The sequence below is a fragment of the Centrocercus urophasianus genome, unplaced genomic scaffold, assembly GCF_019232065.1.
Source record: "Centrocercus urophasianus isolate 14NV4802_14NV808 unplaced genomic scaffold, USGS_Curo_1.0 seq_12, whole genome shotgun sequence".
NCBI lineage: Eukaryota > Metazoa > Chordata > Aves > Galliformes > Phasianidae > Centrocercus > Centrocercus urophasianus.
Genome location: NW_024884364.1, coordinates 32,818,288 through 32,844,965, shown reverse-complemented (window position 1 = coordinate 32,844,965; position 26,678 = coordinate 32,818,288). Strand labels below are relative to the sequence as shown.

The 26,678-nt window shown below is 42.1% G+C and overlaps 1 protein-coding gene across 1 annotated transcript in view; it reads right to left on the bottom strand.

Annotated features, from left to right (window-relative positions):
* Positions 1–1,859: 1,859 nt before the first annotated feature.
* UMODL1 (uromodulin like 1) overlaps positions 1,860–26,678 on the bottom strand; it is a 39,471-nt gene continuing 14,652 nt past the window's right edge. The window contains exons 10-20 of the mRNA XM_042809669.1: positions 24,279–24,416; positions 22,561–23,241; positions 19,881–19,993; positions 13,195–13,408; positions 12,115–12,252; positions 9,870–10,327; positions 9,245–9,378; positions 8,325–8,561; positions 7,201–7,360; positions 4,829–4,930; positions 1,860–2,024 (exon numbers count right to left, since the gene is read on the bottom strand). Of these exons, the coding sequence (XP_042665603.1) occupies positions 1,860–2,024; positions 4,829–4,930; positions 7,201–7,360; positions 8,325–8,561; positions 9,245–9,378; positions 9,870–10,327; positions 12,115–12,252; positions 13,195–13,408; positions 19,881–19,993; positions 22,561–23,241; positions 24,279–24,416 (2,540 nt within the window). The remainder of the gene's footprint in view (positions 2,025–4,828; positions 4,931–7,200; positions 7,361–8,324; positions 8,562–9,244; positions 9,379–9,869; positions 10,328–12,114; positions 12,253–13,194; positions 13,409–19,880; positions 19,994–22,560; positions 23,242–24,278; positions 24,417–26,678) is intronic.

Here is a 26,678-nt window from a genome sequence, read left to right as displayed (position 1 = left end):
TCTTGTACTTTTTGCCATGTAAAACTGCTGAAGAAGTTGACTTTAACTTGGAGCTGCAGACACAAATTGCTCTTTGAACATTAGGAAAAAGCCAAATTGCTACCAAAACAAAACAAGGGATATAGAAGTCCTTTACTTGTGATGTTAAGAACCAGTGTTGGAATCATTGGTGGACACCATCATGAAGCGTAATGAAAGCCTGTAGTACTCTGTGATGAGGCACAGTCCAACTAGAAAAGAAAAAGAAAAAATCATAAGAAATGCAATGAAAGGGAAATGTAAAGGGAAGAAGAGATGAGTTGTTTCAGCATCTAAAAGGAGGCACTGCCTGAAATTCCAACATGCTTATTATATATAAATTTGTGGTCCTGAAAATATCCTTCATGCTACAATGTCATTGTACAACTCTGTAACTGCCAAGTGCCAAGTGTATCAAGTGTTGCAATCATTCACAACCATTCAAGAGAGCAGAACGAGTAAAGGCTCAGAGTCTTTAAATGCACCTTTTAATTTAACAGGCCTAGATATGTTTTTATGCTGGGTTATGGGACATGTGTCTTTGATGGAACTGTGCAGCTGCTGGAAGAAAAATTACCTTCCCAGTGAGCTCCAGACTGGACAGACTACCCAGACTTTGGGAAGCAATCAGAATATTGCCATCACCTACAGAGGCCTCACAGATGCTGCCGTGTCTGACTATGGAAGGTGGACTTTGTAACATAAGTTTAGGGGAAATTGAGCTTATAGTGAATGTTCAAGGTTCTATAAGCAGATAGCTTGGGTACAGTGTTCCCTTTTCTTTCTTTGTCTTCTAGGTGAGAAACTCTGCACTCAGTGAAGCAAATTACATTATCTGCAAATACCATCATGATGAATCTAGCAAATTTGCTGTGGTCATAGCAGCTGCATTCTTGTGTATGAAGCCTCCATCAGGAAGGAGTTCTTAACTGTGGTAACAATGACAGATAAGCCCCTGCCCAAGAACAAAATGCAATCAGATCCACAGTAAACAGCCATGAATTATGAAGCAATGTCGGGCATTATTTCACAACACCTCTCTTTTCTGTTCTTAAAGGCACAAACATAAAAAGGGGTGTGAGCATCTAGATTTTACAGATAAAAAAGTGCTGAATCCTATACTGAATCTGTTCCTGAATCTGGAAAAGCATTAAATTTCAAAATTGCAGAAGCTGCACTTGTTACAGTGATGAACACTCTTCACAGCAGTCTATACGGACTCTCTGAGGACTCTTGCAAGAACTACTTTAGCATTATCAACATTTCAGTTTTTTATGTCTAATATTCCACCATTTTTATTTTTTTTTTTAAATAGCCCCCGCTGAGAAATAAAGTGAAACCCAAGCATATTCAAAAAGGGACAACTTCTGAATCAAACTAACTTGTGCAGTAGCCCTGCCTGTGGCAGGGGGGTTGGAACTTGATGATCCTTGAGGTCCCTTCCAACCCAAGCCATTCTATGGTTCTGTGATTCTATGAGTTAGAGGGGCAGTTTCCCTCTTTTATTTTACTAATCTGTGGTCTAGAACTGAAAAAGGTATACTTTCTGTGGAAGTGGTCATTGGTGCACTTTAAAGGTGACTGAGACTAAAGAGATGAAGGAAGATGAGGAAAAGGAGGCTATCATCCTCCTCCACATTCTGCAGCATCTGAAAAAAGGCAAGAATCATAAGAATTTCATATTTCTATTATCTTCACCAACAGCAAACAGGCTAGGAGGTTTAATACCCTTACATAGAGGATGTTCATCTGCAATTATTTAACCATTTCATGAAGAGCTGAATAGTTAAAGAAAATAACTTACCACGATTCAGTACTTACATCTGGTAATGTGGAAGTCATTAATCATAGAACACTTGGTAGCTGAAGTTGTCAGACTTGATTCTGAAGTTGTATCTTCCCATCTTTCGCTTGCACTGGAAAATGACAAGGCTCACAACTGCCACCACAAAGCCAAATACAGCAATAACAATGAGGATGATATATCCAACTCCCACACCAGGCTCCTTCTCTCTCTTTGAATCAGATGCTAAAAGAAAAAAAAAAAAAAAAGAGGTGAAAGACAAAAGCTTTGAAATTCCTAAATCTTTTTCTTGGGTACAAAGCTTGTCAAGCAGTATAACCTTGCCTACAGATTAGCCAATAGAACTGTGATATCACATTGATACAACATTTTAAAGAAGGTGATTCTCATGGAGAAGTCCAAGTTCTCTTTTTTATGTAAAGTGCAGTGTCCCTACAGACATTATTAGTATGGTATACCTTGGGAATTTGACTCTACAATATTATGAAAAAATAAGAGTTAAAGGATGAGGATTGGTGACTTTGAAATGCTATCTTACTTTTGTAATGCCCCCAGAGATGAAGTCTTCTTCCATCTTAATCCTGCCTCTGTCCATCTGTAGTTATTAAAAATGTTGATTTGCTTTTACCTACCTATGTAATCCTTCTTTAAACACAAAACGTTTAAGGAAAGATTATCCATGTGTGCATGGTTTCTAGGCAGCAGAGATCTGGCCACTGCAGTCAATGGAGCCACACTGAAGGAGTCACCCAACTCTGTAGCCTAGACATTTAGTGACACCTGAAAAGCCCAAGGGTCTCTACAATATCTGCACACATTTACCTGATTCACATATAGGCACTTCCTCATCATTGTTCAAATTTGCAAGCAGATTCCCCTCTCCTATAACACTATATTTATGTTTGTGTCTATGCTCTTTTAAACTTCTGATTCATTCTTGTAAGTGTTTGATGTATGTACAAAAACATTTCTGTTTTCATATGCTTCCAGGATAATTCTCATCTACCCATGCTCCTGCATAGTACACAGGGTGTGCAGAAAACAAGGAGTGATACATACGTGTCAGTAATTAGAAATAGGATCTAAGGCAGAGGATAACAGTCCAAGTGACACAACATCCAGGACATCATTCTAAGACAGACCAAGGCAGTATTGCACAATACATTTATTTTTAGTTAGAATGTTGGTACGTAAAAAAAAAAAAAAGGGCAGTGGAAATGGTACCTTGTAGCCCAACACAGACAAAACAGGACTTCCTGCATCAGTGGCCTTTTCTATGTGGAAGTAATATAGGTAGATGTACAGATAAATTATTTCATGTTTCACTGCAGCGGATTACCTGCCACAATAGCTCATATTCCACTTCAACACAGAGCAGGAAATCATTGTCTGTAGAATCATGGAATCTCTAGAGTTGGAAGGAACCTTTAAAGGCCATCTAGTCCAACTCCTCTGCAGTGAACAGGGACATCCACAGCTAAATCAGGTTGCTCAGGGACTTGATACAGCCTTGCCTTGAAAGTCCCAAGGGGTCAAGGCATCCACTGTATCTCTGGGCATTCTGTTCCAGTGCCTCATCATACCTCATTGTAAAATACTTTTGCTAATATCTAACCTAAATCTACCCTCTTCGAGCTTGAAAACATTTTCCCTTGATCCATCACAACAGACCATGCTAAAGACTCTGTCCTCTTCTTTCCTTTAGCTCCCCTTTAGATGCTGAAAGGCCGCTATGAGGTCACTTCAGAGCCTTCTCCAGGCTGAACAGCCCCAGCTCTTTCAGCCTGTATGTCTGGCCTCATATTTAAAATGCAATGTGAATATCCAGTATGGAAATATAAGACAATATCTTGTAGCACCAGGCTGCAACAGCTTTGTCTAGGAACTGATAACATGCAAGCCAAACAAAGCTCCCATCTCCACAGGTCCTTTTGTGCAATGGCTGCTTTGCTGTATTAGAAGTGTTTCAGTGTCTCCAGTGCAAACGGGAGTGAGCCTTACATGATGCAAATGCTGTACAAAGAAAGCTGTATTCATTGATAAGTTTTTAAAAAAGAACTATTGAGAAATGAACACTGAAGGTCTACTCTAACAGACTCCTACCTATACATAGAGGAAGAAAAATTAAATGTGCTGAATCAGAGTCTGTTTCAAATTCCAAACAAATATTGTGACCATCACAGTATAGGAGAAAAAAATACCCCAAATCCATTACCAGCCCACAGTCAGAAGAGCATGAAGCAATTGCAAAACAGGCAATCAGTGAGAAAGGAGGATGACCTCTGTCTATTCCCAGTAGCCATGTGTTAAAACTATGGTGTTGGTGTGTACAAATATTCTCAGTGAGTGCTTTGTGCCAATACATTATGAATACAAATGGCTGGAGGAGGCCAAATAATTGCAAATGTTAACAGCAGCGGTTGCCCTTTAACACAACTCAGGATAAATGCAGAAAAAGCATAACAGATTGCTTGTATGCAGAACTGGCGTTGACCGTCTGTTAACCTATGCTGCACCACTCTTCCAGGTTGACTAAAGTGCCATGCGTCGGCAAGGCTCTCCACCTTCCCTCGCAGTAATAACGAAGTCAACATCAGGAAGTTTAAGGAAACACAGCAACGCAATCTCTGACATCCTTTGATTTAGAAATTCAGAGCTCAGTATAATTGTGACCTAAGTACAATGTAAACACTAGAAAAACTGATTGCAATCTAAGTCACAAACCACTTTCGCACTCTGCTAGTTTAATTGCTGCTTGATTTCATGGCTGTTGTACTTGCTGCCCTGTGAAATAGCTACACGTTTTTCCTCTCCTTTTCATTCCCTTGACAATTTGATAGTCTCTTTGCCAGAAGGCACACACTTTTTCATGCTGCCACACGGCTTCAGCGAGAACTGTTCCTCAGAAAAATATGTCGAGGATTTTGTTTCATAGGTTTTCAGGTTCCTTTGCAATGAAAAAGAGTCTTAAGATGGTGGTTACTCTCTGTACTCCCTTCTGCAAACATCTATTCGTAACTCACCGGCAGATTTACACAGAGGACCCCAGGATGTTCTGTGGGTAGCGACGATTTCACCGATTTTCAGGGATCGAGCTGCATGGCATCTCTGCAACAATCAATTCAGCAAGTCGTGACTAACGGATAACACAAAACCTTTTGGAGAGTCTGTGAAAGCTCAGTGCTATTCTGACCCACAGAATTTTGTGTTTCTTAGTGTTACGCTTTGTTTCACTGAAGCCAGTAAATCAAAGTTCAAAGGAAATGGCATTAGGGAAATACTGGTTTAAAATCTGCAGTTAGATAGATTGGAAGACATGGCTGTGAACAGATTGCTCATAGACAGTCTCTTTCTTTCTGTTAACTCTCTGTTTTGGAGAAACCTTACAGGGGAATAAAGCTTCTCACTCTGTCTATGTGTGCAACACACAGCACATTCCTCTTCTGCACATCTCCTTGGCAGTGCCCTTCAGTTTGTTTGCTGTCCTGTAAGGCACAATCTAAAGGTCTGTACTGGGAACAGCAGACTGCTGAGGTTATTCAGAAGATACTGTGGCTTTCCCAGAAATGCATATAAATACGGAGAAACATAAGAAAACAAGGAAGTGCAAGGGTGTCTCACCAAGCTTGACTGCACAAGAATGTCTCACCAGTGTTACCAGCCTAGTTACACTGAGGCACCTCTATAATCCACTGCCAGTAAGTGTCCATAGGCAGGCCAGCCCACCAAAAAATACCCCTGTAGGTGTAACTTTGGTCTATTCTTGAACAGCTTTCCCATTCAGACAGATCCACAGCTAGACAATACGCTCACACAGCTGTTCCCTGGTCAGTGGTTCCGTGGCTCCTGCTGGTGGTGAAGCAGCCTTGTTCCACCAAGTGCATGGGTGGTGGCAGCACAGCTTTCTTCTTCCCATCCAAAGTCATGTTTCCTACTCATTTCTTACCACCATACTCCCTAATTTTTTAGAGCATCTTACTCTCTTCTCCAAGAAAACAAGGAATAAAGAGTGAATAAGAAGATAACACAGAGCAAGTAAGTCTGTTACTCAACTCAATCCCAAGCAGCTAAACTGCTCTATCAGCAAACCTACCAGAAATGCAACTGTTTGATTCCTCACAGAAGCAATACCAGCCCGTTCAGATCCTGTCCTGCCCATCCCTCTTCTTCCCTTGCCTCTCACCTCCTTCCACATCCTTTCTCAGCTCTGCAGGACGCTGCTTGTGCAACCGTTCCACGAACCTGGGGAAGGATCCAGCCCCCCCAGTGGGGCATAGCCTGGGGGTTGCTCATACACTGATACCTGATGCTCTAAATCAGCTGTGAAACCATCTTTCCATCTGTCAAATTTCTCAACCCTACTTATTTTATTTTTATCTTTTTTTTTTTTTTTTTTAAATCTGGGGGAAGCTTTATAGCTTGAGGAAGGAAACTAGTATCTTCAGCTTGCTGTTTTTAATCTTTTAGGAAGAGATCATTTACTTTATAATGAGCTTAAGCTGAGTTATTTAGAATAGAGGAAGGTGTTAAACAATGGAGGAGTACCAAACTCTTAATGAAAACATCCTCAGTGGGAGAAAAATAAAAAAAAAAGAAGCAGGAAAGTTGGCAGACAGGAGGGAGAACTCCTGTATAAAGGGCATAAAGGGGAAGAAAAAATAAAAAAAGAGGAAAAAAAGTTATCAGCAAAGCCTGATTATTATTATTATTATTTCATTTCCATGGTAGCAACACATTTTTAGATTAAGCAGTGTGTAATCTTCATGCAGAATTAAAAGGAAATGATGCTTTGAAGCACTGGAGGAAGACAGTTAGGAAGTGAACTTTTTATGAAAACATTGTTTGATTTACTACTCATAAAAGCAGCAGAGTTTTTAAAAGCCCTGTTAAAATCTATTAGATTCACAGCCCTAGAAACTTAATGTCGTGGTGCTTCCTCTCCTAGCACCTGAACCCTGACCTGGAGGAACAAATCTCAAGGGGAAGAAGAAAGGACAGAAAGGCATTCCAAATCCATTTGCTTAGACATTCACACTGAAACTGCCAATATGGGTGGTAACTGTTTGTGACATGCCTATGTGATCTGACACATTGCCTTCCAGCCACCCCTAGGATGAGGTGAAAGGTTCAGTCTCCAAGTCCCACAGCCTTTTAGCACCCATTGCTGTGCACAATCCACGCTTCTACCTACAAGGATTTGAAATAGGAAGAAAGGGGAGACACTTCCATATGGCTGTAGTTCTTCCCCATTCCCCCCTGCTCTCAGTAGAGGATGAAGGAGATATTTTAAACCCAGTTTGGAAACACGATTCCTTCAGTTACACAGAAGGACCGCACAAGGCACATCAGAGACTAACAGCACACAGCAAAACCCTTACTGTCCTGCAGGTGCTTCCCCGTGTCTCCATGCAGATACGAATTTTGCAGTGTAGATAAACTACAGAGTTGTTGACAAAGGAAAAAATCTTCATCTTAAACTGTGCTTTGCTTGAATTTCCATTCTCTAGAAGCGTGGTGTATGCATTTGGAATAGGACAGCTGAAAAGGAGGAGAAAATTACACATAGCAGCTATAGAAGTCACAGAATGGCCAGGGTTGGAAGGGACCTCAAGGATCATGAATCTCCAACCCCCCTGCCACATGCAAGGGCTACCAACCTTCACATTTAATACTAGACCAGGCTGCCCAGGGCCCCATCCAACCTGGCCTTGAACATCTCCAGAGATGGGACATCCACAACCTCTCTGGGCAGCCTGTGCCAGCACCTCACCACTCTCTCTGTAAAGAACTTGAGTCATGTTGTGGATATAGCATAGGAAGGATAAGGAACTATTGCTGCTTTACTATCACAGACAGCAAATAGAATAGGAGATACAAGAGGTAGTTGTGGGGATGGAAAAGAAGAGAAAGAGTGCCAGAGAGCACTTAAGTTGGCTTCACCAAACACAAAGTGAAACCAACAACTTATTAGTGGGAATACTTTTTGTTGCTAAGAAAAATGACCATCCTGAGTTTTCAGATGGAAAGTGAACATAGGGAACATGATGTCAAGGTGAATTTGGGGATCCAGACAGGAACAAGCATTCTCCTTTACCAGAGGCTGCATTGATATTGTCTGTGTCAATCAACCTACACCTTTCGTGATGAGAGTTACATAAGATCTTGTTAATATCTCAATCATAGAGATATGGGTAAAGCACACATTTCAAATATTCCTTCACTGGTGTCCGTGAAAATCATCTATTCCTTCCAGTCATAGGTACAATGCCTTTACGAAACAATGGGGAAGATAACCAAACTCTAAAAATGACCACTTTGCACTTTAAAAAAAACTTCTCTTCATACTTTGTTCTAATGTTTGACCAGTTGAACATTAAGGGATAGTGTATATAAATGCAGAAAACACACAGAAAAGATATTTTAAATAAAACACATTTACAGTTCATGCCATTGGAAGATTCAAGATAGGGCACATATTATTTCCAAGTGACATTTGCTTTACCTGTTCTTGATAAAAGCAAACGAGAGGGGATCCACTGAATTGTTGGTCGGAGTTGCCCAGCAGTCAGTGAGGACCACTTTCAGCTTGCTGTCATCTCTCTGAATCCCCACTTCAATCAGGACATCATCACTGGCAGAGATACTGAAATTTTTTGGTATTGGGGAGTTTCCAATAAATAACTGCATTTCTGTTCTGAAGCGTCCAGATCCATGTAAATCCTCAAAAATAGTGTAAATTCTGAAACAACAATTTGATTTTTTTTTTTTTTTAAAGACCACAGGTTCAACTGCTTCAGTAAGTCATAAAATGGTGCCTCAAACTCTTGTGCATTTAAGTAGTGAAAAGTTATCTGCAATCTAGGATAGTAGGGAAATGTTTAAGAGAAAAGGGGGAAGATGCATCAAGTTTTCTGCTGGAGTGTTAGGAAGCATGGAAATGCAAGAGGAAGAACTCAAGTGTAGAATGTCATGGCAATACAAATAGAGCAGATAGATATTTGAGTAGTCTTGAAGGGCTACAAGACTATGATCTGTCTTAAAGGCCCAAATAAGGTCAATAAAAGCATAGCACAGAAGGTAAGAGAGGAAAAGAAACACATTTGAACAGTGTGTGAAAGACATTAGAAAATTAGACAGCTTAGAGAGAAGGGACTGGAGAAGGATTTGTACAGACGGAGAACATTGACCAGCAGAGCAAAGCTTGAACTTCTGCCTTTTCTGAGAGCATAAACAGTAGATTTGATTCCGTGTTAGTATGCTGCTACTACTTATGGCTACATGTGATTGCCCAGGAAGGCAAAGGGCAGGAATCCTGTCTCCCAGAGATGCACCAGTAGCTCCCAAAATTTTATTTTCAGCTATGGCTTGTCCAGATAATGGTCATGCAGTACGCCAGCATTTCAAAGCACAGATACTCCTTACCCTTCTGCAGTGTATCCAGAGGAAGTCAAGAGATTGTTTTGAAACACACAATGAATAGGACTGGCAACTTTTAAGTGGTGGAAAGCAGAATCATCATTCCGTAGCACGGTTTTCACTATGGTGTTAGTCACATTCTGGAACACAGAAAAAGAGAAAGCATAACTTGATCACTGCTCCACAAGGCAATTTCTGTACATGCAATTTGGCGTGGTCTGAGTGAAAAATTTGTTTTGGGATCCATAGAGGCATCTACAGCTTCTAATTATTGGGAGGAACTGAGGTGTTTTCTAAGTATGATACTGAAATTTCTCTTAAGAAAAAAGAAGATTCTGGCAGCTGCAGAGAAAGCCCAGAGAGGTAGAAAAAGGGGATTTTGGCTTGGAGAGGCTCTTGAGCTTTCCTGCTGAACACCAGAGATGCTCTTTCTTGCTTGCCCTCTGCCCCAAACACATGGGCAACTTTCTACTCACATTAAAGGGTTTTCTTTTTCCAAAGACATTTATTTGCCCAACACTTCAGCAATGAACAGACTGTACCCCTAGATGGGCAACTGCCATTGCCCCTTTCAGAGAGGGAAAGTGAGTGCTCTGGGTCTTCTTGGCTTTCCCTAGCTCAGGGTACTTACAGTCTCAACTTCCGTGCCACACTCGCTCCAGCCAGCCTGCAGCACAGCATGAGTGCCATTGCTGATGCTCACGTTGCAAAGAGGCTCCCCCAGGTACAGAGAGGATTCAGGGATGGATTCCTGAAGTAAAAATCCCTTTTGGATGGCAAGAATGGTCTTCTCAATTTCACAGAACACTGTCACTGCATCTTTGATGGAAACCTCCTGGGCAGACTTAATGAGGGGGGCAGGAGATGCTTGAGGAGGAACATTGTAGGCTGACTCAGAACCCATGGTAAGAACAGGTAGTGTCACACTGGAGAATGGGGTGTCTTCCAGAGCTTTGTTTTGAGTAGCAGATAAGTTCAATGAAGCAATGGAGGAAATATAAGTTGAAGTCTCCAAAGATGCCACAGGTAAAACTGGGCTGGGTACAGGCTTCCTGTCCACCACAGTTCCCTCCTGGCTCGTAGGAAATGCTGAAGAGTAACAAAAATAAAGGTACTCAAGTAATTTACAGATTCAGATTGATTTGATAACATAAAAGCAAACCTATCTGAGGAAACTCACAGTTACTGGCAGAAAGATAGGAAATACAGAAGTAGCCTTTTTAACCAGCTATACGTACTGCCACAGCTTTCTTTTTTTTTTTTTATTTTTGGCTTTTTTTTTAATTTTTTATGTTTTTTAAGAAATAACCCATAAAGCACTTGTGAGAAAGGCCAAAGTGTTTTATCTCATGAGAGCTGCAATAACTAGTATGCTTGAGCAAAGCACATATACACAGCTTTTGGATGATCAGGACTTGCAGGAGATCCTCAATTGCAAGCGTCTGAGCAAGTGTTCAAAACTTTTTGCCTAGTTCCATGGCACACCTCTGGCTGTGGGATATAAACAGGAGCAGAATTTGTTTAAAATTCTGGTCCCCTTTTGGGCAATTTTATCCAGAAAATATTATACTGAGTGCTTTGGAAACACCACTTATGAGGGACATGCAGGACAAACTTTATGCAGCAGGTCCATCTTGCACACATTTGCCTGGAGAGATACAGTTGGCAGTTAACGAAGACACTGGTTGGAATCTGTTATGATTCTAGGAAGAAGGCAAGCAGGGGAAAAGGAAAAGCAGAGATTGAGATCAGCATGTATGTCAAACACACTGCTTTCAGCACAGACTCTAGGGTTACCCCATGGCACTTTGGTACTAGAAATAACCTTTGTGTCTGACTCAGAATCAGAGAATGGTATGAGTTGGAAGGGACCCTAATAGACTATCTGGTCCAACTCCCCTGCAGTGAACAGGGACACCTACAGTACATCAAGTTGCTCAGAGCCCTGTCCAGCCTGTCCTTGGATGTCTTCAGGGATGAGGCATCCACCACCTCTCAGGTCAACCTGTGCCAGTACTTCACCAAAAGACTTAGAGAGCACCTATATAATAAACTTAGTTTGCAGTGGAACAGGATGTCTCTCATGGCACAAAAATTCTCTTAAGCAGTTTTTAATTGACTGCAAATGCAAATGACATTTTTTTTTCCCAAGCAACGTAGATGTATATATATGCACACATCCTCTGGAGCTTTCCAGTTTTCAGGAGTGCCCCAAATTGAAAAGTTGTGGATTTGAATGTAAGCAGAATTTGAAGTTTGTGCTCTTTCCAAACAGAATTTCCCAAAAGCTCATTATCATAATAAATGTGATAGTTCAACAAAACAGAGCAAAAGTTGGTATCAGCTCACAGATCCTTGTGATTTCTTCAGCCAATGAGTAGCTTATCACTATGGCTGCAAAAACAAGCACAAATTATGGAAGAAGCCTAAAAGGATTTAGAAGCTCAAAAACTGATTATATGTCAGCTTACAAATGATTCAAGGAAAGACAGAAGAAGCTAGATGAATCAACTAATTCAAAACAGTCATTTATCATACTGTACTAACTTTTCATCCCTCAGGCAATACAGAGATCATACCATGCAACTGCTTTCTACTACCTTACTGCCAATGAAAATAACATACTTCTAATGGCAAAAATGAGAAAACAGAACTAATGGAAGACTCTTACAAAGATAGCATTAAACATTAATATAATCAAACAAGAGATTATTGCAGTCAGAAATACATAAACTCCACTGCAAGTCTTTCTCCGTTAGCATGCATACAACAAATCAAATTCAACCTTGGCAAAATTTCAGGGCCTGTGGCAAGAATGACCTTGATCCAACAGTGCTCAGAGTTCATTTAGCTATTAGATAGTAAGAAAAAATTGCCTGCACAGTTTCTTCCAGGTCTTTCTGGATGCACATCGGCAAATCCATCATTGCAACTACAGTGGTAAAATCCAAGTGTGTTATAACATGATGCATCTGGGGAGCAATCATCTTCTTTGTTCTTGCACTCATCATAATCTGTTGGGTATATTTAAGCAAAAGGCAAAGATGAAGAGTGTATAAATGGAAACATGGTATTTCTGAAGCAGGTTCAAGGGGTAGGCACCCCACAAAGCACTACCATGAGTTAGCCACGATCTTAGAAATTAACCTGAGGTGCAACTTCCCAGATTCACCGTTGCAAGGATAACAGGCAACAGGAATGTACAGAGCAGGCCACGTACTTGCTTTTGATGTCATTTTGCCTGAGATTTTAATTGGCAGCTTGTAACAATAACATTTGGGCAAACTTATCACATTCAGGATATATAACTTGATATTGCTTTCAGAGATGACACATCAGTTTGTGGAACAGGATTCAACAGTAGTTAGTCAGGAGACTACTGTTTATTGTTACTGACTTAGATCTCATAAGGAAAAAGAGATTCAACAATAAGCCATTGTGCTCATCTTGACAAACTGTTTACTTTCATCCGAACTCCTGGCCCGGAGGTGAGCAAAGGAAACGCATACTCCCAGTGCAGGAATTTTCATTTATTTGAGCCTTGCATTTCTATCTTATTCAAAATTATCAGTGCAATGCAGAGAGTAATGTGTCTCAGAATAATTTTAAATGAAGTTAACTATGTCTGTGTACAATGACACGTTTCCACTCGTGGCTAATAAAACCATCAGTTTGTTACAGTTTCTAATAACTCCATATCTTCCTTCTCTATAAAATTATTGCTAGCTAGAGACAAAGAGATGAGTTTGTTCTGATCAGGTGAAACCTCTCTTCTTATCTTTTGATGTTTTCTGAAAAAGCTTATTGGATGGATAATTAGAAGCAATATAAAACAGAGAATGGTTTCTCATCCATTTGTTTCACAGATATTTTCACGTAAAAAGAAACCACAATAATAATAGGCTTTATGATCTTTCTAGCTCTGAAGAACAATTGGGCTGTAAGCAGCTCCTTACCATTTATGGAGAGACTGTTCTTGTCAACTGTGAAATAGGAGCTGTGTTCAATTGCATCACGAAAAGTGGTGATGATGTAGTAGATATCCACATCTTCTGCAATCAGTAAATGGAAACTTACCACAGTGCTCCCATTAGTAATATCAGTTATCAACACTTTAATCAGACCAGCATCCATCTGCTGAAGGACGTCAAGGGGCAGAGATTTATGTACCTGGAATGAAAACAAAGTACACAATTTTAATGTGTAGATAGAATTTTAATGAGTAGATAGAAGCAATTATACTTCAGGCATTGTACATTGCCCAGAAAAGAATATTACACATTACGATTGTGCTTCATACTCTGGAGGGAAACAACATTAAAAATTACTCTTTGCTTTATAATATTTTCACTCTATAGTAGCTGAAGGATAGGGCATATATTTAACTGTGAGCATTAAAGAAGTGATTAAGGTACTTCATCTGTCATTTGGCACAACTCCTTGCAAAGGCCTCTGATAACAGCAGGGGAGAGAAAAAATTGCAGGAATGCAGAATCGTAAAATCACTTAGGTTGGAAAAACCTGTAAGATCAAGTCCAATCATCACATAACACTATATCTACCCCACCACTAAACCACATCCCTAAGCAACATATCTACATATATCTTAAGTACCTTCAGGAATGGGAACACCATCACTTCACTGGGCAGCCCTTCCCAATGCCTCACCAGTCCTTCTGTGAAGACATTCTTCCTGACATCCAATTTAAGCCTCTCCCGATACAATTTGAGGCCATTTACTCAGGTGACAGGTGATAGGATGCAAGAATAGAAACTGGCAGCCAGCTCGCTACCATCTCCTTGCAGATGATTGTAGAGAGTGATGAGGTCTGCGCTCAAAATCCTCCAGACTGAAAAGCCACAGTTCCCTCAGCCATTTCTCATATGTCATTTTCTCATCCCTTTACCAGATTCACTGCTCTTCTCTGAACATGTTCCAATAAGTCAAGTGGCCTTCTTGTAGTGATGGGTCCAAAACTTAGCACACTGCTTGAGATACAGTGTCAGTGGTGCTGCACAAGAGGACAATCATTTCCCTAGTCCTGCTGGCCATGTGATTTCTGATGCAGGCCAGGATGCCATTGGCTTTCTTGGCCACCTAGGCTCACTGCTGACTCATGTTGACCAGTGACCCTGGGACCTTTTCTGTCAGACAGCTTCCCAGCCACTCTTCCCCAAAGCCACGCTTCAAAGAGTTGTCATGACCCAAGTGTAGCACACAACATTTAGCCTTCTTGAACACCATACAAGGTGGATCACAAATCCTCCCTGAGCATCCAAGAGCCAGGCTAAGGAATGGCTCCACAACACTTTGAATGGGGACAGTCTCCCTCAAAGCAATGCAGTGTTAAGCCTTGACTGAGCTGAGGGCATCCTGGAGAAGTCAGTAAAGTTTACGGTGTTGTATACAGTCACCTTGCAACTCACTAGCAGCCAAAGAGAGAAAACATCACCTGTGCCAAAACACACTGGGCCTTAGCTTTGGGCAGCCTAGAAACAGCCTTGACAGTACACTAGAGAGCAGGACAGTCAGCTTTATACAGGACAGTACCACATAGCTCTGCTTGAGGTTTTGCATCTGTTGGGCTACTCAGCTTCTTCATCTCTCATTCAGAGAATAGAAATTAGAGAGCTGAAGAGACTGGAGATGTAGATTTGACCTTCTCTTCCAGTTTTCACAGAATCACAGAATCATTGAGGTTGGAAAAAGCTTCTAAATCATCTCATCCACCTACCAATGTCTCCACCGTGCCCACTCATGTCCCTCAGTGACAGATCCACGTGATCCTTGAATACTTCCACCACCTCCCTGGGCAACGCATTTCAGTGCCTCATCATTTTTCTGAAAAGAAATTCTTCCTAATATCCAACCTGAACTGCCCCTTTCGGTACCTATGCAGGGCAGCCATCCATAGGAACTTCTCCTGTATTAGAGTGGCAATGGGACAAGTCTGTCAGGCACACATAAGAGCCCAGGGACAAACATCAATTTTGGCATTTGCAGTACCATTGCCCTCCATCTCCAGGCTCAGCACCAGTCAGAGGAAGAACAGACACAGGCCAGATGGCATTGTCTAGCAGGACCAACCTAAGATGAGACAGAAGGCTGATAATTAGAGTACAGCTGTAAAGAGTATGTTGAGAAATCATTTTACACAGAAGGACAGACTTGTCTCAGAGAAACTGGAAAACATCCACAAGTCTTCCCTTAATTGTTTTAATCTAATTGCCCACACAGGACTGAACAGGATTCCCTTCCTACCTGCAGAGGTCCCCCAAGGGGACACAGAGAACACACACACACACAGGCTTGTACACCTGTCTGGCACCAGCATCCAACCACATTGCACACGGAGTGCAGTGCACATCCGAAGGCCAGGTGCCAGTGTAGGCACAGACTGTGTGATACCACCCATCAACACTGTGACTTTTTCCACTAGGTCTTGGGGATGCTCACAGATCCCCTCTGTTTCATAACATCTTTTCCCCACACGTCGGGGAGGTCTTACTGCATTCTTTCACACTTACAACTAAAAGGTGCAGCAAAAGAAAGAGTGGATCATCACTTCCAAGCCTGAATCAGGTGGTCCTGAGCTGTCAGTTTTATAATCATGCTTAGAAACTGCCAACAGAAATGCAACAGTAAATTGGCAGCTCACATCCCTGCTCTACTCTAAGACCATCTCTTCAGGATACAACAGGCACTTCCTTCCCTTGCTCAGCTTCCTAGAGCATTAAGGGGGTGGGTGGGGACTGTGCTGTGATCACCTCCAACCCCTTCTTCCTCTATACATCTCCTGCAGGAAATATCTGCAGCAGAAGGGCTGGAGCTCAGCCACGAGGTCAGACAGAGCTGGTGTCAGTGGAGCAATGCTCAGGGCATAGGCCGTGGCTGCTGCCAGAGAAAGCCTAGGAAGAGTCAATAGGGCAGCTGTGGGAGCTGACAAGACAACTGTCAGAATCCTCATTTCTCTCACACCTGTGCACATAGCCCATGTGCAGGTTTTGGGGGTTTTTTGTTTGTTTGTTCGTTTTTCCTGGATTGTCTCAGGTGACTACAACTCTATGTGTCAAAGCAGATGCATCTGTCCACTGTGTATTATCCAGCCAAGCAGAACAAGCTCTGCAGGCATGCTGTAGCCCTTTTTTGAGTTGCTGGAATTAACTGCATTGTATGGAGCAAACCTTCTGCTTGCACCCACAAAAGGGCTCCCACATACCAATAAGCCCTATGCAACAAAGCTTGCAGTGCCCCATGCGGGTGTGCAGGCAGAGCTGGGAGAATGCAACAGGCAACCTCACTGGGAAAGCCTGGGCAGCCCCAAAATCCCTGTTCCCCTAAGCCACAGGGCTTCAGGACACAGTCCCTTCTCCCTTTCTGCCCTTTCACAACAATTTCATAGAATCATTAAGGTTGGAAAGACCTCTACGATCTCCCAACCCAACTACCAGCTTACTCCCACCATGCCCACTGCCCACGTCCCTCAGTGCCACATCCACACGTTTCTTGAGCACCTCCACAGAGACGGTGACTCCACCACCTCCTTGGGCAGCCTGTGCTACTGCCTCACCTTTTCCTGAGAAGAAATTTCTGCCAATATCCATACTGAATTGTTAGTGGTAGGCTCTAAGATTTTGTATTTTAATCTTTTTTCTTTTTTTTTTTTTTTTTTTTCCTGAACTTCTGGACACTCACTGATTTCAGAGAGAGCTCAGTTCATTCCCAATCTCAACTCTATTTCCTTCTCAGCTTTCTCCTGAAGTTTTTTTGTTTTGTTTTATTGGTGCTTCCCTGTGACTTAGTTTTGGGATGCTTGGTTGGTCGCTTGCTTTTTGTTTGTTTGTTTCTGCCCTTATACACATTTTTCGTTACAGAGGACTCAGAGCTCAAAAAGCATCACTGTGATATTCATCTGTACTTGTATTTAGCCACTAGGTGACACTGCAAAACCCTTTATTCAGAAGACTGCCGGACTTCACTATATGCACCACACCCTGGGCTACCAACATAATTGTTGATGAAGCAGGGCTTAAAAAGACTGAGAAGAGAAATTTTTAAAAGAAACTTCCATTTTTCTCACTAGAAAAATGAAATATCTTGTATCTGTTGTTGCTACTATTTCTGCAGCACACACAAAACACAGCAGAACCAAACCAGGAGAAATAGGTGTGCCAGAAGAGAACCCCAGGAGAGCAAGGCAACACCAGTAGAACAAATGCCAGTACCAAGCGAAGGGAATGACCCTAATAAAATAAGACAACTACACTCTAATTGTGTAGATGCCTTAATCCCTGTATCAAATTTCACTGCACACTCAGATAGCTTTGAATGCAATTATTTTAAGTACATTAAGCTATATAAAATGAAGGCTGTGTCAGTTTCAAATGAGAGGTCACCTTGACAAGGCATTGCCAGTTATTAGTTTCCCACTGTGTGTCAGACAGTATTTAAGACACTAGAATTCAAACCAACCTTTTGCATTCTGGAATTTAATACATATCAGTGAGCACATTCTCAATTCACACTTTTCGTATTCCTCACTCATTTTCTTGAGGGCAAGCCCTAGCTGTCATGATTTTCTTCTTGGCTGTAGCAAAGAAGACTAAAAGACTTTCTTACCCTTAGCTACATTGTTCTTCAGGTGCAGTACAAGTAGGATGATGGAGCTAGTCTGGACAATGACAGTGCAAATTGTCACATCAAGTTATTACCTTGCTTTCATCTACACATTATTTAAGGGACAGCATTTCTTTTTGCTGCGCTGCCAGTTTCACCACGTGGCATTTAAGTGCTAGGGCAGCTCTACACAGAAGACCATTATACACATTAAGGCTTATAAATCCTCTCAATTGTAGATGGTAACTCCAAAGAAGTTTAAGCAAAATCTTCAGCAAAATTTATTTAACTGGAATTTGAGAATGCTTTTAAAATCTCTGAAACTTTCCCTTCATACTTTAAAAGAATCAATTTCTGGCCCTTGCAATCTGGACAAGGAATATGCTGACCTTTTTTTTCCTGAACTTCCCTTACTTTGGTGTCAAACAACATTTGTAATAAAACACTCATGGCACATTTTGATGAAGTTTATAGAATCATAGCATCACTAAGGTTGGAAAAGACCACTAAAATCACCTAGTTCAATCATCAGCCCATCTCCACTATGCCCACTAACCTTGTCCCTCAGTGCCACATCCACACAGTTCCCTGGGCAGCCTTTCCAGTATCTTACCACTCCTTCTGAGAAGAAATCCTTCCTAATATCCAACCTGAATCTCCTCTGAGATTGTTAGAGCTATAGGCAGTGGCACAGGGGTAGATGGAATCATTAACACAGCTCACCTGTAGTTGGTCCACAGAATTGGAGTGCTAGAAAAAGGAGAGTGTGCCTTATAATCACAAGTATTCTTTTTCCAACTGAAACTTTGAGAACTGGGTAAAACCCACACAAAACCTAATCTGGTTCTTTTATATAATCATGTTACAGATTCTCCATACCAACTTGGATCCATGACTTGCTGAATTAAGGCATCCCAATGAGCAGCTCACAAAGAAAATACATTCATTTTAGCCCTTTTTAATAACGTGCTATTGCAAAATAGCCTCAGGCAGCAAGTGATGCTAAATGGAAGTGAGGTCAGAGGAGAGCTGCTCCCTCTTCACTTTGCTAATCACATCCCTTTCACTCTGTGGCTGCTTTTCTGATGTGACAGCTTGGGACTGAAACAACACAGAGAAAGCTGTGGTGTGCTAACACATCTAGAAAGATGCAAACCAGTAACAACCAGTGGGAAACCTATATGACATCTGAGAAAACACCATGCACAGCTAAACAGAGCACACAGTTTCCTTCTTAGGGTGTTCTCCAATTTCGTGTTGGCCTGACCTCTGCCTGACTACCAAGAGTTGCCAGTAAGTGTCCTGCAGAAGGTGTGTTTGCTGTCAGACTGTAGGTCTGACCACAGTGAGAGGCTGAGGAGACCTCTGCAGTGTTTGAAGAGGCAAACAATGGTCAGTATTGGATCTATCATCCAAGAAAGCAATAAAGCAGCCCAGCATAACCAGAGGTTTTCCAAGCACAGATGTGTTTGAGCAAACATCAGCAGGAACACACTTCTGATAAAATTAACCAAGAAATGATAAGAGCAATGCTGTCAGAGGCAATATCTGGGCATTAAGAGTGTGCTGAAGGAGGAACTGACATGGCTGTGTGCTTTGATGTCCTGTGCTCTAATTAGAGGCGAGGGCAGAGGTGACTTCACAAGAAACCACACCCTTTGCAGATACAGGGTTACAACAAAGGATGATTGGAAGCAATGTCAGCCTGTGACAAAGGGTAATAATGATCACAACGTTCATTAATACAGTGATGCACAGGGCAAGGTTAATGCAGCACTGTGCAAATATTCATTAACATTTCAGTGTATCCCTGGAGGAAATAAATAAACCTGTATAACTAGACACAGGAAGCAGAGGAAACAGAGGCTCCAGAGAATCCCAGATCCTTGTCTCAGCCTAAAACACTGCTGCAGGCTCACTCAATGGGAGTCAGATCTCATAGGTGCATTGAGGGATGCTTATGTGGCATATACCCTTCATGGAAAAAAGATTACGCACGTGGTCACATCCTTTTTAGCCACTTACCTCATCAATAAAGAGCTGTGCAAAGTTTTGATATTCCTCACTGCTTGCATTGCTAAAGCCTGGTGAGTATTTCACATTTGTTATCCGCACCATTCCATTAAGTTTCTGGAAAGCTGCAGAGTAAAAAAGAAGTCAATTGTATTACATATTCCATGGTTTGTTGACAGTCCCAAGCATGCCTGGCCACATGAGTACACACAACTGCCAAAGACTAGCTATCTAAAACATAGCTTCAGCACAGGTGTCCAGTAGCAGAGTCTACTTTTTCTGGCTTCTGGATGCCTCTCAAGAAGGACAGACTTCCCATATGACTTGGAGCTGTCAGCTCTACCTCACATGCTCTGGGACTTCTGGAATGTTTCTCTATGGCAGTGCTAGGGCACTGAACTTCTCTTCCAACCTCAGCTCCTATCTCAACTCTATTTGTATTGGGAACACACCAGCCCCTCTGGAGGGCAAACCTTTCCAAGTCCTTCCCTCCAGCCTCACAGGAAGGCTTGCCAGCTGCCTGGGATTACACTTCAACATTTTAGACAGTGTAAAATAAGATTAATCCAAGAGAGTAAACATCTACTCTCTGAAGCTGTGTGTGCTGAATCACATTAACATGATCTCAAATATTTTAGGTCATTTTTTGATATCACTGTTTTTGGCATTATTACCACAGGCACTGAAGGTGATCACAGGCAGAACAGAAAGCATTTCTGAAGACATGATTCATACCTCTAGCATCTTTTTATTGGCTGACCAGACAAGCTGACTGATATCACCCAATCCCATAACCATCGTCACCCAATTACCTTCACATCTGCTAACAAATCACTCTTAGATTTAGCAAATTCTAACACAATAATGTCATTTATGAATATGGGATAGTTTTTACCAAAGACTCCAAGAATGCAACCACCTAAGGTTTCACCTTAAAATTATTTCTGAATCAAGTTACCAGTTTTGCTTTCTTTTGTACCATCTTACTTTCCTCCCTATATATTTCTGTCCTGATTTCAAGAGTGCATAAGACATTAATTTCCAGCCCTGATACTGTCAGACTCCTACACTGAGCTTTACTCTCCATATTAACTGCGTTTTCTGATGGAACAATAATGGAAAAGCAGGGCTCTGCATAGACTGTATAGATCACACTGCATCAAAGTCTGTCCTAGTCATACTGGATACAATCTTTTGAGCTGGGACAAGTGCTGGAAGAAGCAAGTGAAGCATCAAGAGAAGCATTGCAGAGGAGAGGAAAGTCATGCCTCCTTAAAGAAGCCACAAAAAAAGGCTTCCTTTGTCCCAGTATACTTCTTAACCCCAAAGGAACCCTAACAACAACCACCACCATCACCACAAGAAAGATCAAAGACTTGGGGTTTGCTTTGTGCTGTGGATTGTGCTGCACTGTAAGCATAGGTATTTCATAGGTATTTAGGATATAAACCACTTTTATCTGATAGAGAGAAGGGAAAATGTTCTGAACAATTTTCAAATGGCTATATACAGATATATACGTATATAAATACATATATATATATAGGTGTTTAAAAGACATGAACAGACTACGAAGGGTTGGCTGTTAATCTTCCAGGTCAGAGATGTTGCCACAAGGAGGAGCTCTATGTTAAATTTCACCAAATGTGGGGCTTTGCCCTCTCAATTTCCTGCCTCCAGCTGGTGAGACACTCCTGTGGTGCTCCTCTTGATCCTCAGGAACAAGAAAAAAAGAAAAGCTAAAAAACTTAAGCAGTAAATGGAGCTTTTCAATTCAATATGTTGAATTCAAAATTATTCTTTCTCCCATTTGGTCAGCAAGCTCCCAAACAGGTTACATGCCTGCCTCTGTTCCTCGGTCTTGCCAATGCTGGGCAACAAAGGATGCAACAAGAGAGAAGGCAAGAGAAGAAAAGAGAAACTGGCATAGCTGCTGTCCAGGACAGCAGGATGGGATATGTGGACTCTGTGGCACCAGTGATCAGGCCTGGTGATGTGCTGGTGGCATAAGAGAAGTTGGAGAAGTAACAGATCTGGATCCGCATGGCCAAAAAACAGAGTTTCCAAGGAGAAAAGAACACAGAAATCAGAAGTGGGGCTGGGGCAATGGAGGCCTTCAGGAACAGGAGATTGTAGGGAAGGGAAAAGAACAGAGGAGTATGGTTTGGGGTCAGGGAGATGTGGAAGGCATGATGGAAAGAGCAAGGATAAGCTGAAACAAAACATAAATAGATACCAGTAGCTAATGCACTAAAGAAAAAATATTTTCAGTGATGAGCAGACATGGTAGCATTCCTATAGCAAAAAAAAAAAAAAAAAAGAAAAAAAAAAAAAAAAAGAGATAACTGTGGGCTGCTGCTATAGAGCAAGTAGTGGCAGAGCAAGTAGTATATATTTCCATGAGCCACACTTAGAACACTTAGAACACTGTATGATTTGCTTCATCTGCTTTGGGAAGAGGAAATGTAACATTGATAAAGCTATCACCTGAAAGTGAAATTATTATGACATATCAATTTAGAAAAGAGTACCAGTTCCTGCAGGGAAATAATTCTGACATAGACAGGCTAATTTCAGCCACCTTCAACCCAGATCACTGAGAAAATTGTGCATCTTTCTGGACTCTGGTGAAGTTTTCCTTCTCATGCAGTCATACTGCCATGCATGCATGCCCAGCTGAATGCATACTCACTGTGGTCCATGGCTGGGCTTGGAATTGATCTGGGAGGCAAGGAGAAGCCTGGCAGAGCTGGTGACCCCAGGGCTGTGGTGTGATTCGCAGCCCAAGAGCTGCTCTCTCTTCGTGTCTGTGTGTGTGTGTTGAGAGTGGCACCGAGAATGGAAGCTCCTGCATCTCCTGTGGCTGACAGAGCTGTGACGGGGCCATCTTGAGAGTGGACTTGTGGCTCTTCAAAAGCTGCATGACTTCCAGAGATATCGAAGACTGTCTGGTTTGATAACCTTGGCAATGGAGAACTATGTTGCTCTTGCTTGTCTATGCCAGTGGATGCATTTGTGAGAGTGGCCACTTGCTGCAATGTACAAGGAGAAGACTCAGCCAATGAGCTCTGCTGTGATGGATTAGTGGTGGTCTGCTGCTCTGCAGTCACAGCTGTGGGGCTATTGTCTCTGGCCATGTGTGGAGTCAGGCTTTTATTCCAAGTGGCTGGAGGAGTGCTGGTGGTGGAGTGGTGGGGGTGTGTTTGCCCCTCACTCAGCGGCAGTACAGCAAGGTGGTGTGTGATGGTGCTCATCTCAGAGCCTGCAGTGATGGTGGGGAAGGCAGAGGCTGCAGAGCTTGCTTCAGGAGCAAGCTGTGTGCTGCTTGCTACTTCAAGGGCTGTTCTTTCAGTCAGAGGGCTCACGATCTCACCTGCAACACAATAGATGTAGCATTGGAACCTCAAACCAGACAAGGAGGCATCAGAGCATGCTGTGTCTGACCTGGAAATTGGGCTGAAACCACACAGCCGCATGCAATAGCTTTACAGAAACATTCAATATTTCATAAATGCATTGTAGCCCATGTGATTTTTGTGGCATTGAACCTGTTTACCTGCATACACAAAAAAGCAGATTTGAGTCCTGAATCTCTTCTGGTTAGCAGGCCATGGGTAAATGCAGGGGAAGAAATTAGCCACAAAGAGACAAAAATAATATTTATCTGCAGTCGGTCTTTAGGCTAATCAAGGAGAAGTTCAGAGAGACTACATGCAAAGATACAAAGGCAGCTCCAAAACAAATGTCTCATATTTTATTATGGTGGCCCATGACTTCAGAGGAGGATGTTGTGGAAAAGGCAGTAGAGGCTGAATCTTCCTGCCAATATCCCATTACATGTTGTTGCCATGTGACAGATGGCAGTAAGGGTCTGACATGGAAGGCCATATGAAGCAAAGGTGTGTCACTGAATTCCTCTATGCAGAAAAAATGGCACCCACTGACATTCATTGATGCTTGCTGACCAAACAGTGAATGTGAGCACAGTGAGTGTCGGTGGCGAGTTTCAGCAGTAGTGACAGTGACAGTGTGTCATCTCTGCTGGTTCATACTGAGTGCAACATGTGGGCTCTTGTTAATTGCTGGCAAAAATGAGAGCTAATGTCAATGACTGTGTTGACAAATACTGTTCTGTAGCTGAGAATTTGCTCTATCAAATAGTGCTATTGTACTGTTTGTGTATGTTGTAATTTCTTGGAAATAAATAGGAGGCATTACTTTCAGAACAACCAATGTGTGAGTCCTACTTTCACGTATAGAGAGGTTCTTCTTTGGCCAGAGACTCCAAAGGTGCATCTCTACATATTTTGTGAGCTATATAAAAAGTTGCAATAAAAGCACAGGTAGAAAATTATAACTTATTTCAACTTTCGATGGCAAAGGGAAATGACATGGTAGTCTTCTGCTCACCCTCACAGTTTCTTCCAGGCCGGGATGGATTGGTGTCCACGGTTGTCTTGCATCTGCAGAGATATGAGCCCATCAGATTGATACAATGTGCAAACATGGAGCAGTCATTGTCGGTGGGAGAAGCACATTCATCCCAGTCTGTAAGATAAAAATGAGGAGATCAGTGAGACAGCCCCCTATCTGCGTTGAGCTAGAAATCATCACAAGAAGTCCTTTATTCAGTATTTGAATTTAAGAATGTGATCAGTCATTTGCCTGACAGACAAGCTCTAAGTGATGCAGAACGCTAACGGCGTTGTTGTCCTGTCACATAAAAATCAACCTTTGTCCTTGTACACTTAAAAATATCTTCTCCAGGTACTGATTTTTTTCAGACTTTTTTTGTTGTTCTAGAATTAAACGCTTACTTGTAGTGAGAAAAATTCTGTGTGTCTGTACCAGGGCTACCTCATAAATACACAGTTCTGCATAGCATACCTCCATTAGTAATGGATAGTTCTGTTACCACTAGCTATCATGAGCTAGAATAGTAAATAGGAACTGAATCCAAATCATTTTCTGCTTCAAATAAAAGGTAAATGCAAATAGTAAGCACTCTTCATCTCTTAACAGAGGAAGTGCTAGGGGAAAAAAAACTCTTTTTATAAATAATTTATTTTCACAGATAACACTAAACAGGCATGATTCCCTCTGGGACAGTCTCATAAAAAAACACCCTAGCTCATCAAGGCATCAATATGCTATAAGGGTGTTTCTTAAGTCTGATTTCCACCACTGTGAATGCATTAGAGATGCTTGTCCCATAGGGTCACAGATCAGTTTTATGGCTGAGTGCCTTCACTCCTGAAGAATTTTGCTCTGGAGTCTCATACCACCACTTGCACACTGTTCCAGTACACAGGCAAAGGATGAGTTAACGCTTTGCATATGAACAATCCCACTGAATTCCATGTGACCACTCCCTGTGTGCACTCACTTGAGCATATACATTCACTGCCTCTGAGCAGAGAGCAGAAAACTAGTCTGAGTGCCATCTCTTGGGTTAAATAATTTTGATCAGAGGCTCGAAAATTGTTCTGAACAATGTGTTGTTGCAAGTACTTGTTCTGCAAATATGCAGAGATTAGTCACAGAGATTAATTCTCAGAAACAAAGGAAAGCCCCAGTCTAGAAAGAGAAAGCACAGAGCATGTGTGCATGCACATACAGGCGTGCATCTCTTTGCTTGCACACAGGCTTCCCCTTTCCTCCCAGTTCATATTTCAGTTCTTTTCTCCTTCTTCCTCATTAGATAATTGGTGTATCCATGATTGTTTCCATTAGGTAATTCCATGTGACTGTGGCCAGCATCTGGGTATTAATTTACAGCCTGAGCCACGCAGGGGAATGCAAGAGCACACAGGACTGACTCCAACACCAGCAGTGGAAGTGCTCTCCCTCATGACTTATTGTGCCATGAGGTAAATGTGACTCCTGATGGCTTCAGACACCATCAGAGAGATGCTCAAATGCTAATGCCAAGTAAGTTACATTCACTGGATCCATTGGCTCAGAGGGTTTTCTTTCCCATTACCTAGCAGGGCTTTTAAAGCAGACTTCACTTCTGAAACCACATTCAACTACACATCAGGCCAAACACTGATATTGTCTTCTCTGTCCTCCATAGTGCTAGCACATGCACTTGTATACGTGCACACACACACATGCACAGACACACACAGACTTCCTGCACCTGCCATATTGTTTCACTTCTCCGGGAATTGGCTCCTGGTGCTACCCAGGACATGATATTGCTATATTGACCTTGGGCATGACTCCACACGTCCCCTTCTCTTTCCTTGTCATGCCTCATACAACAGACAGCCTCTTCAGTGTCTCAATTAATCTTGGCAGAAAGTTTCATAATTGTATGAGACTAGAAAGAGGGATGCAAAACTACGCCACTCCCTGAAGTTGTTCTGTCCCTTCTGACTTTTCATCTTTGCGGTTCCAAAGCAAACTCCCTGCTCTGCCACTGTCACTAAGCCAAGCACACCAGCCTACTGGTGGCCAGGCTCCACAGAGGTCCAGGTGGCATTGCTCTACATATGTAAGAGGAACACTGTGTGGTCTTACTACTAGAGGGCACACTCCAGGATTCTCAGAAGTAAGGAAATGAGAAAGCCTTGAGATCTTCCAATATCTCTTTGGAGATCTTCAGCAGCCGCTTGGACATGGCCCAGGGCACCGTGCTCTGGGTATCCCTGTTGGAACAGGGGATGGGCTAGGTAGACCCAGAGGTCTTTTCCAACCTCAGCCATTGTGTGATTCTATGTTTTCCTCAAGCACTGCACTCCTTGGTCTTATTTTCCACATTTGACTTTAAGAAACTCATGTCAAACAAGTGCTTCTTTGGGCATA